Source organism: Drosophila gunungcola, unplaced genomic scaffold, assembly GCF_025200985.1.
Source record: "Drosophila gunungcola strain Sukarami unplaced genomic scaffold, Dgunungcola_SK_2 000185F, whole genome shotgun sequence".
Classification (NCBI taxonomy): Eukaryota; Metazoa; Arthropoda; class Insecta; order Diptera; family Drosophilidae; genus Drosophila; species Drosophila gunungcola.
The window spans coordinates 96,626-108,863 of record NW_026453346.1 but is presented as its reverse complement, the minus strand read 5'-3'; the positions used below and the strand labels follow the sequence as shown (position 1 = coordinate 108,863).

Sequence of the window (12,238 nt, the reverse complement as noted above, 5' to 3'; positions counted from 1 at the left end):
TCTGGCGTTTAGGCTTCATCGATTAAGCGTTAAGGTCAATGAGTTGCAGTCAGTTATTATTTTAAAAGGAATTCCCTCCAAGTATATGTTAAACTTTCTAAGCGAGTATATTATAGCAAGGGTTTCTAATTCGAAACTGTGATACCTTGACTCGGCCGGTGTCGCAGCTTGGGAAAAATAAGCAATAGAATGAAACTTTTTATCGTATTGTTTCTGTAGTAGAATGCCACCGAAACCTTGAGTGCTGGCATCGCAATGCAATTCAGTTTCCTTTTCCGGATTGTATGAGGCGAGAATCGGTTCCGATGATAAGGTGTTACAAAAAAAATTAAATACTCGAATGCACTCCTCAGAAAAGTATAAAGATTCATTTGACTTGGTTAAGTTTTTCAGTGGTTTTGATAATGTAGAGAAAGAAGCTATAAATCGCCGGTAATATGAAAAAAGTCTGAGTCACTTCTCAACGTCCTGAGCATTTTTCGGAAGGGGTAAGTGTCGGATTGCTAGTGTGTTCTGATGATTTGGTTGAATCCCTCTATTGCTAACTGTAATACCTAGAAAATCTATCTCTGAAAAACAGAATTTGCATTTCCTTGTTTTTTATTCCAATCTAAACTCAGTTAACTTTCTTAAGACTCTTTGCAATAAAATGACGTGCTCTTCGAATATTTTGGTTGAAATCGCAATATCGTCCATATATAGGGTCACATTTCCTTCCCTTATTAATGGATGAAAAACATAATTAATAAAACGCTCCGTTCTTAAGACCAAAGGGCATTTTTAAATATTCGTACTGTCCACATGGGGTAACAAACGCAGTGTATTTTATTTAGCCACTTTTATTTGGTGAAAACCACTTTTCAGATCCAATATACTAAAAAAATTATTTCCTTCCAATCTCTCTAAACAGTCATCTATTCTAGCCAACGGATAGCCATCTCTTTCTGTTATTTTGTTAAGCTGCCTATAATCAATACACAACCTTTTCTCCCCATTTCTCTTTTTAACAATTACTATAGGTGAGGAATATTGAGATGAGCTAGGCCGTATATGTCCGGATGCCAATAGTTCTTCAATCATGTTTTCAACTTACAGGGAAATCGTATTTTAACTTTATTTTCATTTCGTAGTCGTGTTCAATGTGCGTAATACTTTCAATGTTATTATAAGTGGACTCAAGAACTTGGCTTATCGCTTCATGTCTACATTGGCTAAGTTTTGGGATAATCAAGAATTTTTCACCCTCAAACAAATCTATCTTAAAAATAAAAGAATCGCTTATAATTGTATCGTATTGCTTTTTGCTGACTGAGCTTTCACTAGTACAACGTAAATCTGAATCACAAATACGATTATCGGAAGGGTTGTAACAAATAAGACAGTATTTGTCGGAAGGTTCAGAAATGTTATGTGAAATATCTGACTCATTGGCGGAAGTTGAAATACAATTGGCATAAGCTGCTGAAGCATTATCGGAAGGCTGAAAGGATTCGGAAGGATTCGCAAAAAACTTAACACTGGGTTCGTTAAGAGGCACATCAACACCATTTTCATCAATCTGATCGCAAAGGGTACACGAATTTATTAGTTCATTTTCTAATGTGCTATAGACGCAATGTCAAACCTGATTTGAGATTCGAAGACTATCTTTATTTACCTCAATTTTGATATTGGGTCTTTCATATTATTATTCGGAGCAACGTAAACGATTAATTCTTCAGTTCTCTTGAGAAATGTGATAGTAATTAATATTTTTCCAAATGTGCATAAACGAAAATTTCCAAGTCCTGTGAACCCTGTGTTTGTAAGGCAATTCTTGACCAGATTTTGTGGCAGTGCGGAATGTTGAATTATGCTAATCAGAAAATGGCGAGTTGGCAGTACTAAAAGTGAATCTTACCATATTAATTTCAGGTAATCCCTCTATTCCCGATTCAGGATGGTGCTCGCTTGCGAAAGCCACGGATCTGCCTCCGGTTGTCGTCTTCATCTTGCACTCCTTGATCGTATGTTGTGTCGAACCGCAGCGAAAACAAGATCCCTTGGCGCGCTTTGGTTCCGAGCAAGCACTGGCAAAATGCCCATATCCTGAACAGTTATAACAGCGTACTCGACCTGAGTCTTTAATAGCAGAAGGGGCGCTTCGCTCAGCACAGCGTTTCATACGTAGTTGAGTGTAACGATGAGATCATTCGATTAACTGTTCAATTGTGTTGGCCGAAAAGAGGACACCAATGTCAGCGGATTTGTCGCACAAGCCATCAATTATCATGTGGACGGTTTGCTAGTCCTCAATTGCAGCTCGTTCGGCGATTACCTGCATTTTCAGGATATATCCTAGTATGGACATTTTTGAGGGCTCAAGTTTTGTCGATTTCAGTTGATTTACTACGTCCACCACAGAGTGCGACCGTCCAAACGTCTTTTTTTTTTTTTTTTTTTTTTTGTGGTTTAAGTTGCCGCAACACCCGTAAGTGCCGTGGAGTTATTTGGCCGCCCTCGCGAACGTGGAAATCGCCAAGCTCTTGATTTGGTTACTGGTTGGTTATTCAGATGCTAATCTTAATTTTTTCCAGATATTCAATTATAATTTGGTATGAGTTTGTTGGTTCGTGTTTAAAGAAATGGTAAATGTCGTGGTATTTTTTCAGTGTTGGGTAATTTTGTCTTGCAGAGTTGTATTTGGAACAGCTGAATATGATGTGCGATGCGTTATCGAAATCGTTGCAACTGTCACATCTGTTATTGTTTACTACGTGCATTTTGTTTAAAGTATAATTGTCAAAAGCGTTACCGCTCATTAATCTGTTTATGATTTTTATACCCGAAGGACTGAGGTTGCAGTTCAAGTTGTTAAACCAAGGTTTGTTTAGCGTTGTTGGAAAGAGTTCGCAGTAACCCCGCTGTTTACCACTAGCGAATTCGGCGTACTCCTTGTCCCAGTCCTCCTGTATTAACCTGTGTATTTCCGCTGTGGCATCTTTTATGCTCCATCCCACTACAGTGAAGATACCGTGTGAAGGAGCGTTTTTGGCAGCCAAGTCCACGAAATCGTTTTGGGGTATGCCAGAGTGGCTGGGTATGTAATGGATTTCAACCGCCACTAGTTGAGGATGATTGGCAATTTTCTTTCTTATGTTGCAGCTTATGTAGTTGTCGTGACTGGACTTAAGAATTGCAATTGCGCTGTTTCTGCTATCCGTCAAGAAGGCTACGCGAATCCAAACGTCTTGAGAAAATTTTCCTTGAATGCAGCATAATTCGTAGAACAGGTCGGCATCTGAGTCGGGCTTCATAAGACGACGTACACACTTAAGCTTGTACGCGTCGTCTACAGAATCGCAGTTTCGCTCAAAGTCTTTGATCCACCTAAATGCGTCGCTGGAACCGGGTCCACTGAAGGGTTACATTGATTGAGTGACGTCACTAAACTCTGAACACATCTTTTCACGTTCACGAAGCTCGATCAACAGAATTTTCTTTTGCAAAAATTCTATTTCTACATCTACTAGCGGCTGTTGGATGGCAATGTTGTCGATTTCATCAGCGTTGTGCACCTGGGCGTTAGACGATGAAGCCGGATTCGTTTGCAGAATGGGGTTCTCTTCCTGGTCATCGAAATTGGCATCGCCAAGAGCAACGCTGGCCAATTTTCACAGCTGCCTGTATGTAGCGTTTTTTTTCGAATGGCACCTCGTGCGCAGTAAGCCAGTTGATCAGCTCTATTTTTTTTTTTTTTTTTTTTTTTTTTTTTTTTCCACGTTTTCCGAGAAAAAAAATTTAATTGATTGAAACTAAGTAATTCCTTGAAGGCGGTTGGGCAATCCCACTTCTGAGCTGTTAAGTCGTTGTTCTCTTTTCAGTTTTTCTTAATCTTTTATATATATTTCTTTATTTTTATTGTTCCACCTATTCGGCTTCGTTCTCTCAGTGTCTCAAAGTATCGATACATTTCTAGAGTTGTGTAACGCTTAAGGCTGCTATCGATTAGTTTCGAATATAACTTAATCATACTTACTTACATACATAATTTATATTTCGTTCTTACTAGCAAACATCATATTTAAGATGGTTTACCTTATAATTAACAATCATCTTATCAAATTGCATTATAAAAAATTGATCATATAAGACGACTATATCTTGTGGCTTATCGGTCACAATATTAATAACTTTGTTATTTTTGGCTTAAAACGTTTTCATTTTATTGCTTATTGCGTTAAAAAAAATATATTTTTAGTGTTATTATTATTAACCATTTGTATATGTATAGAAAACCATGGATTCCCTTAAATGGCTCGCATGGACGAGCTCCAAAACTTTATAACAAAATTCAAATAAAAATTCAGCAGTCGGGAAAGCGCACACTGATAGGCGATTCAGCCTTTCAGAAAACCAAAAGAACTAAAACTTTATGAATTAATTAAATGACAACTGAAAACTATATAAAAAAAAGGCGACTCAGAGGGTTTCTGGGCAAATCTGACCTTAGTAAAATGAGAAGGCATGTTAGCATATTTTCGTTTACAAATGTATCCGCAACTTTCCGCAGCTAAACTTAACACATTTATCACCTTAAAACTCTAATAAATATATTTAAAAAGAAACATAAGGGATAATTTTATGAGAACACAAGCAAAACCTTAGGAAAATAAATTGAAGACGCACATAAGAAGTAAAAAATCAAGGTTACACAAAACATTAATTTCACTAAAAACACAAAAATAGGTTGGTTTTTATTAACTACACAAGATAAAGAAAATGCCTTTAGCTTCAAAATCCATTAAAAATAACCAAACCAATTTGAAAACTTTTAACCGCAGTGGCAACTGTTTATTCTTAAGACGCATCCTCAATTATTGTAATTTAACATTATACAATTTAACTTGACAAAAAAAAACTAATTGGTGTGTTTAATTTTATTGCAACTATAACCTTGTCAACATTTTTTTATACTGAATAAAGACAGTAGCCTAAAGTTTATAAAAATTGTTTGATTTTTTAGCTTTAATAACTTGTCAATCTCTAAAAAGTTTTATCGCAAGTCTACCTTTTTATACGATTAAAAAAATTCCCACCATAAAATTATTTTTCTTTTCTTAGACATTTTTGACAACTTTTTAATGAACGAACACCCCTAAATTTAAAGAATTCGACTCATGATAAGTTACGATTTTGTTGTTGGTCTAGTATCAGTTTGCGAAAAAAGAGCTCAAAAAATACAATTGTACTTTTTTTTTTGTATTTTGATTGACTAATCTATACAATTGATAGTGTATTTGATATTTTTCTAGCCGTGTTGAATGGGTTTTCATAAAATAATTCAATATCGTATAAATTATTGAGTGTTTATTTATTTTTTTTTTGCATTCTTTTCATTGCAGAGAACAACAATTGATCAATATATTTGAAATTATTATTACCACCCTTGAAGGAAAACTTAGTCGAATTGATCATCTCGATAAAACAGTTGATCTAATAAAGCAAAATATGGAAGCGCTGCAAAATCGGCTAGTCAACAACATAGAAAAAACAGATGAAATTATAGCTCAGCTGGATAATATAAAGACAACTATTTCTAATGGTGTGCCTGATATTCCTGCTCAGTATTTGGACGTTCTCAACAAATCTACAAATCTGGGACAAAATTCCTCAAACTTACTTAACGAACGAATTTTAAAAATGGATCGTAAAGTAACTGATATAGATAATAAGCTTGAAGTCCTTAAGGAGCAACTAGATACTAACTTTTTACAAGTTGAAGACTTCAACGGTGAGGCTAGTGAGAAAAAACCCGTCACAATAAATGTAAACGACATTACAAAAGTGTTGAGCTCTGAAGCTATGACACAAGTATCATCCGAATTGAGCGATCTTCGCTATTCAGCTGACAACATTGATAAAAAATTACAATTTCACATAAATGTTGTTTCTGATAATATTGGGAGAATGATGAATATGATGCATGAGATTCATTTCGCTGTAGTGGATAGTAACAAACAATTTAAACCTTTAAACTTAACAACAGAGAAACAGTTGATAAAATCAAGCAAACTTGATGTTCTAGTTAAACAAATACAACCAATGAATGCAGTATCTGAAAAAATAGATGAAGTGTGGGACGTCGTGGTTGACACAAAATCAACTGTGGATAATCTTCTTCCAAAGTCCGCTGCTCTTTTGACACAAACTCAACGCCAAGAACGTGCAATTGATGAAATCCATCAAGATCTTAAAACGAAAACCAACTTAATAATCAATAACTTAGACAAGGTGGAAAAACGGTTAAAAAAACAAGAAAATTATGTTCAAATATTAGCTAAACTGCCTGAGCCCCCGGAGCTTACACCAAACCAAACGAACCGCAGTTTTTTGGAATACGACTCAAATAAGTATATTTACTTTGGTTTTTTTTAAACACATTGCTTAACCAAATTATTTTAGCAACCCTGGTATTAATGACACAACAAATGAAGCTAATTTATCGTCGTCATTTTCTTACGTTGAACCATCTATAGCGACCACTACATTACCTACACTTTTTACTTCCTCAACTGGAAATTTAATGCTGGATCAATTACATTCAACGTTAATGAGCACTAACGTCACTTACAATACCGAGACATCAATCAGTGGATCAAAATCAGCTATTCGAAAAGAAAGAATAATTTTTCCAAGCATTAAAAAAAAACCAGCTATAATAAATAGCACCACCGCAAATGATATTATAGCCCTAAAGGATATCAAAGTAAGTATTTTAAATCAGCCATTAAAAGTGACAAGTACCGAGTCGAAATCGAACCGGTTTTTTTTTATACCCGTACAATGATGATTCAAATTTTAAACAATAGCTTGCAATGCAGCAAAGGATACATTTTTCGTACTAAACCATTTTTCTTTACGAATTATAAAAAAGAACGGCGGGTGAGTTTAAACTTCAAAACAATGATTGTTTTTAAACGGCTTTTCAAACTGATCAATTAATCATCTTATCCGATTTTAATACCTCATAAGGACTGATTTTCCGCACTTATGCTGTGGGTCATTTTTAGTTTTTCCCCGGCATTGTGAAATAATTTAGCATTACGTGGTGTAAATGTATTTTTCTCGTTTTTACTTATTGCGCACAGTCCCATTTCGAAGATTTCAGCTGGTAAACTGTATGCCAGTATCAAATGTCCTTCTTGACCTGTCCTTCCGCAGCGGAAACAATTCCACTCATTTGGAAAAGACATCATCAAACACGAGGAGCATGCAATGATCCGTCGTTTTGTCGCAGAATTTCTAGGGCAGTTTGATTTTTTGGTCTTGTGACACACGGGATAAATTATTTCGATAGCTTTGCTGATTCCAGCCTAACTGGATTGTTTGTTGACCTTAGACTCAAAAAATAAAATCGCCAAATATTTTAGAAAATCGCCAGTGATTTTAAAACGCCATAGAGTCAATTACTTTTTTTCAAAATGGTGAAAAATGATTGAAAAAAAAGAGGAATGTTTTTTTTTTAAGCTAAAGACTATTTTATTACCCTTGTATTGGATAGTTTTCTTAAAATTATGGCCATTTTTTTTGTGTAAATTTAGGGAAAATCCGCAGTTTATTTTAGAAAATTCAATGAACAAAAAATTGTTCTTTTATTATACATTTTTTGCGTAATCTAGCTGGTAAATGCTACCGCCCACTAAACTTTTGGTCTGGAGACCAAGAGCTCAAATCCTTGTCGTTGCAAGTTCCAAAATTTTACTACAGTTTTGTTTTTTATCTTGACTTCCCCTATTTTTCGTTATTTGTTATTTCTTCTATTAAATGAGTGTCTTTAACCGTTCTTATAAGAAAACCGTTTAAGTAGTAGAAAATTTACCTGGTATGCCCTCCAATTAGTTGAGAATACTTGAACATTCTTTAAGACTCGCGTTTTAAGAAGCAGGCATGGTCAAGTGGCTTAGAGCGTTGCTCTATGGTGTGAGCGGTCGCGAGTCCGATACGAGGTCGAAGTAAGAGTTTTTCTAAATATTAAAATATTTGTTAACTAAAAGTTATTTCTGTATGTAAAATTAATTATAAAAGGTAAATATTTAATAAAATAAAATTTATAATAAATAAATAAAATATAAAGTATATTACAAATATTTCAAGAAATATTTACCATACAATGTAAAAGGCTTGGTAGTTATATTAAGACAAAAACACCCTTTATTTTTAATACTTTTCTAAATTCAAGATTCCCTTGTTTATAGGTTGATAAGCCTATTTAATTCTTTAATTTGCGGCCTTTGCTGCTTTTTTTCTAGATCTTTTGGGTTTTTTTTCTCCTGAGTTGGTTGTGACCTTATTTGTCGGGCCTTGTATTCCTCAATGGTTGTGGTCTTACTCCTTTCTTCGCTGCTTCTTTCCAGAAATCTTGTGCTTTTTGCAATTCTCGGTTGAATTTGTGTTGAAACTCTTCCACCTGACTCTGCTGTGAATTACGCTTCCTACGTGTCCGCGGTCGCCTCGCCGATGTGTCTTTGTTTTTGGTTTTTTTTTCGTACCAAGCGTCCACTGGGGCTTTCCTAATAGACGTGGTTCGACGCTTGATTTGTATTATTCGTGGACCTCCCATGCCGTTGTGGATTCATTTCAGGCCTCCGCTGTCGCTTGCCGATGTGAGTAAAAATGTTTTAAGTGTTCAAGGTGTTGGTGGTGGTAAAAAGAAACTTTCTGTTGTTCCCCATAGGAAACAATTATTTGTTTCTCGATTTACTACCGAAACCACATCTGATGATGTTATGGAGTTTATTCAAGAAAAATACCCATCTCAAAACATTACAATTGAACAATTTAAATATTCATACGCTCGCAAGTTTTCTTCATTTAAAATATCTGTTCCTCTAAAAACTTTTAAGGTTCTTTACATGCCTTATCTAATTTTGTAACCTGTTCTTATATCCACCATGGGTCTGACATTTTAGTTTATGAACATAAACATCATTATTACCCTGCCAATAAATCTGTTTTATCTCTACTTTCTGACAGGGATCAGTTGATTGTTTTGGGAGATTTTAGTTTCCCAGTTATATCTTAGTCATCTCCTATCGACGCACTTGTTTGCACGCCTTTATCATATAATGACTTTGTTGATGGACTTTTAGACCTATCATTACAAAAAATCAGCTTTATCAGTAACTCTTTAAATAGGCAATAAGATCTGGTATTGGTTTTGGATCCGTCTGAGGTCGTTGTATCTAGAATTGACCCTCTAGTTGTCCCAGAGGACCGATATCATCCCAAAATGGAATTGACAATATTCCTGCCCTGCCGTGATACCTATTCCCATTTAGTTTGTGAAACTAAAACGAAATGCTTCCGCAAATGCAACATTAATAAGCTGAGCTTTTTTGATTTCCAAATGCAACTGGTCAAACTTATACAACTGAATGGATATAAAATGTACCACTGAATTTTTCTACAGAGTTTTAAACACTTTTTTTAATGTCCCTGACAATCTTCCTCCAAGACATAACAGACCTCCGTGGCTTTCACAAGAGCTTCAAAGACTTAAAAACAAATACTTTCTTAAAATACAAAATGACGGGAAAGCCATCTGATTTTTTGAAATATGTGGTTGCTCGATCGGATTTTAATGTTCCTAACAGTCAATGCTATTTTATGTATGTTAACCGGTGTAAAACCGAATTTTCAAATAATCCGAAGCAATTTTATAACTTTGTAAATGTCAAGCGAAAAAACTCCGCCTTGCCTTCATTAGTACGATTAAACTCAACTGAGGTGTCTACTGACACTGAAATTGCTGATTTATTTGCCAAGTTCTTCCAAACTACCTATAGTGCGGATTCTTGTCTAAATTCAGCATACCCTTACAATTTGAACAGGTCAAATTGTATTTTTCCCCGGTAATTACAGAAAGCTCTCTTCTAAAGGATTTTGAGACCACAACATCAACATACTCTCCAGGGCCGGACGAGACTCCTGGGTGCGTGATTAAGTTTTGTACCTCAACTATTTGTAAAACGATTTTTAAACTGTTTCAATTGTCTACCTCAACATCAGTTTTTCCAATTATCTGGAAAGATTATTTTATTATTCTACTCCATAAAAGGGGAGAAAGTTGGATGTTCAAAATTATAGAGGTATTTCTAAATTGTCTGCAATACCTAATGCATTTGAGCGTATTATTACTTCTCATTTGCAACATTTGTGTTCCTCACTAATATCACCCTACCAACATGGTTTTGTTAAGCGGAGGTCTACCACGAACCTACTTGAATTGACATCTATTATAGTTAAAGGATTTAATAATAAAATGCAGACTGATGTTATACATACAGATTTTAGTAAGGCTTTTGATTCTGTTAACCATTCTCTTCTTTTATTGAAATTAGATCAATTCGGATTTTTGAATAATCTTTTAACTTGGATTTCGTGTTATTTGTATGGAACTCAGAGGGTTATTTCTAAAAACCCAGTTTTCACGCACGCTGCGTTTTCACTATTGAACGCCCATTTTCGATAAACAAAGTCACCACCTTGATACGTTCTTTTGGTGTTTGGTGTACTGTATTGTTGTTTCGAAAACGTAACTACACAAGCCAATCGCTTCACAAACGTCACAGCTTTTCAGTGTTTGTATACCGAAGCTCGAGATGGCGCTCCCTGTATAATAATTTGCAATCGGGTTTCGGTTTACAGTCTGATATAGATTTTTTTCAGAGATGGTGTCAATCTAACTTCTTAAATCTGAACTGCCTTAAATGTAACGTAATGACTTTTTATAAAGGTACGCCTTCATTTATAAGCTATTCTCTTCATAATATGCCACTGGACAGTATATATTTGGTCGTCTTAGGAGTTCTTCTTGACCCAAATTTAAAATTGGACTGTCACATAAAGTCTACTGTTAACAAGGCTATGAGTGTTCTTGGCTTTATTAAGCGATGGTCAAAAGATTTTGACGATACTTATACACCTAAATTATTATTTACTTCCCTTGTCCGTCCAAATTCGGAATATTGCGATCCCGTTTGGAGTCCCCAAAATCATGTACACATCGATTATTTTGAGACGGTACAAAAAAATTTCTTCTTTGCTCTTCGTGGTTTAAACTGGGAGCGAAACGTAAGGTTGCCTTCTTACTCTAGTAGATTACTATTGCTTAATTTACCTACTCCTGTAAATCGTAGAATCATGCTTGGAACTATTTTTATGCACAATCTTGTCAAAGGTTATATAGACTCCATAAAATTGGTAAGCCGCTTAACTTTTTATGTGCCTCTTAGATCAACCCAACTACCAATCTCTTAACTTGCCAAGATGTACCTCAGATTTTGGCATAATCAAATTTGAATTTCAACCTCTATTTCTTTCTCAAAAACTACAGTTGTAATATAGTTGCACCGTACTTAACAAGCGTAACAAGCTCGTGCTTGGTTTCGTTGGGCCACTTGTTTGTACTGTTTATAGAACATCAACGTTCAACTATATAATATATAATATTAAAAATGATAATATAGTATATAATATTAAAAAATTTTGAAAATACTACTCATACCATAAAATACCCTTTAAATTAAATTTTATATCTTCGGCTGTAGCGGTCCTATCGACTTCATTTCTTTTACATTTATTTCTCCATAACTTATTTCCCCGCCACAAAGTTATTTTTAAACCAAAAAGTTTTTAATATCTTAAATAAAAATATTAATATTTTAAAAAAATATTTTTTTTTAGAGTCGGTTTTTTTTAGAGTCGGTTTATCTACTAGTTTATAACCTTATATGGGTCATATGGACCCATATTTATACCCTTGCAGAGGGCATTAAAATTTCAGTCAGAAGTTTGCAACGCAGTGAAGGAGACATATCCGACCCTATAAAGTATATATATTCTTGATCAGCATCACTAGCAGCCATGTCCGTCTGTCCGTCCGTTTCTACGCAAACTAGTCTCTCAGTTTTGAAGCATAAAACTTTTCCAAAAGTTGTCTTTCTATTGCATTAGTATATAAGTCGGAACGAGCCGGATCGGACGACTATAGCATATAGCTCCCATAGGAACAATCGGAAAAATAAATAAAAAAAATAATAACTTTGCTGTTTTTCATTTTTTGTTTTAGTTCTTCGACATATCGTATTGGTTAATTGATTCAGAATTACGGTTTAAATTTCATCAAAATCGGACTTCTATATCATAAAGCTCTCATAGGAACAATCGGAAAAAAAATGAAAAAAAATTATAACTT

General features: G+C 34.8%; 1 protein-coding gene across 1 annotated transcript in view; it reads left to right on the top strand.

Moving 5' to 3' along the window:
• The first annotated feature begins 6,755 nt into the window (after positions 1-6,755).
• LOC128265942 (techylectin-5B) overlaps positions 6,756-12,238 on the top strand; it is a 97,051-nt gene continuing 91,568 nt past the window's right edge. Inside the window, exon 1 of the mRNA XM_053002188.1 lies at positions 6,756-6,924. Coding sequence (XP_052858148.1) covers positions 6,826-6,924 — 99 coding nt within the window. The 5' untranslated portion in view covers positions 6,756-6,825. The remainder of the gene's footprint in view (positions 6,925-12,238) is intronic.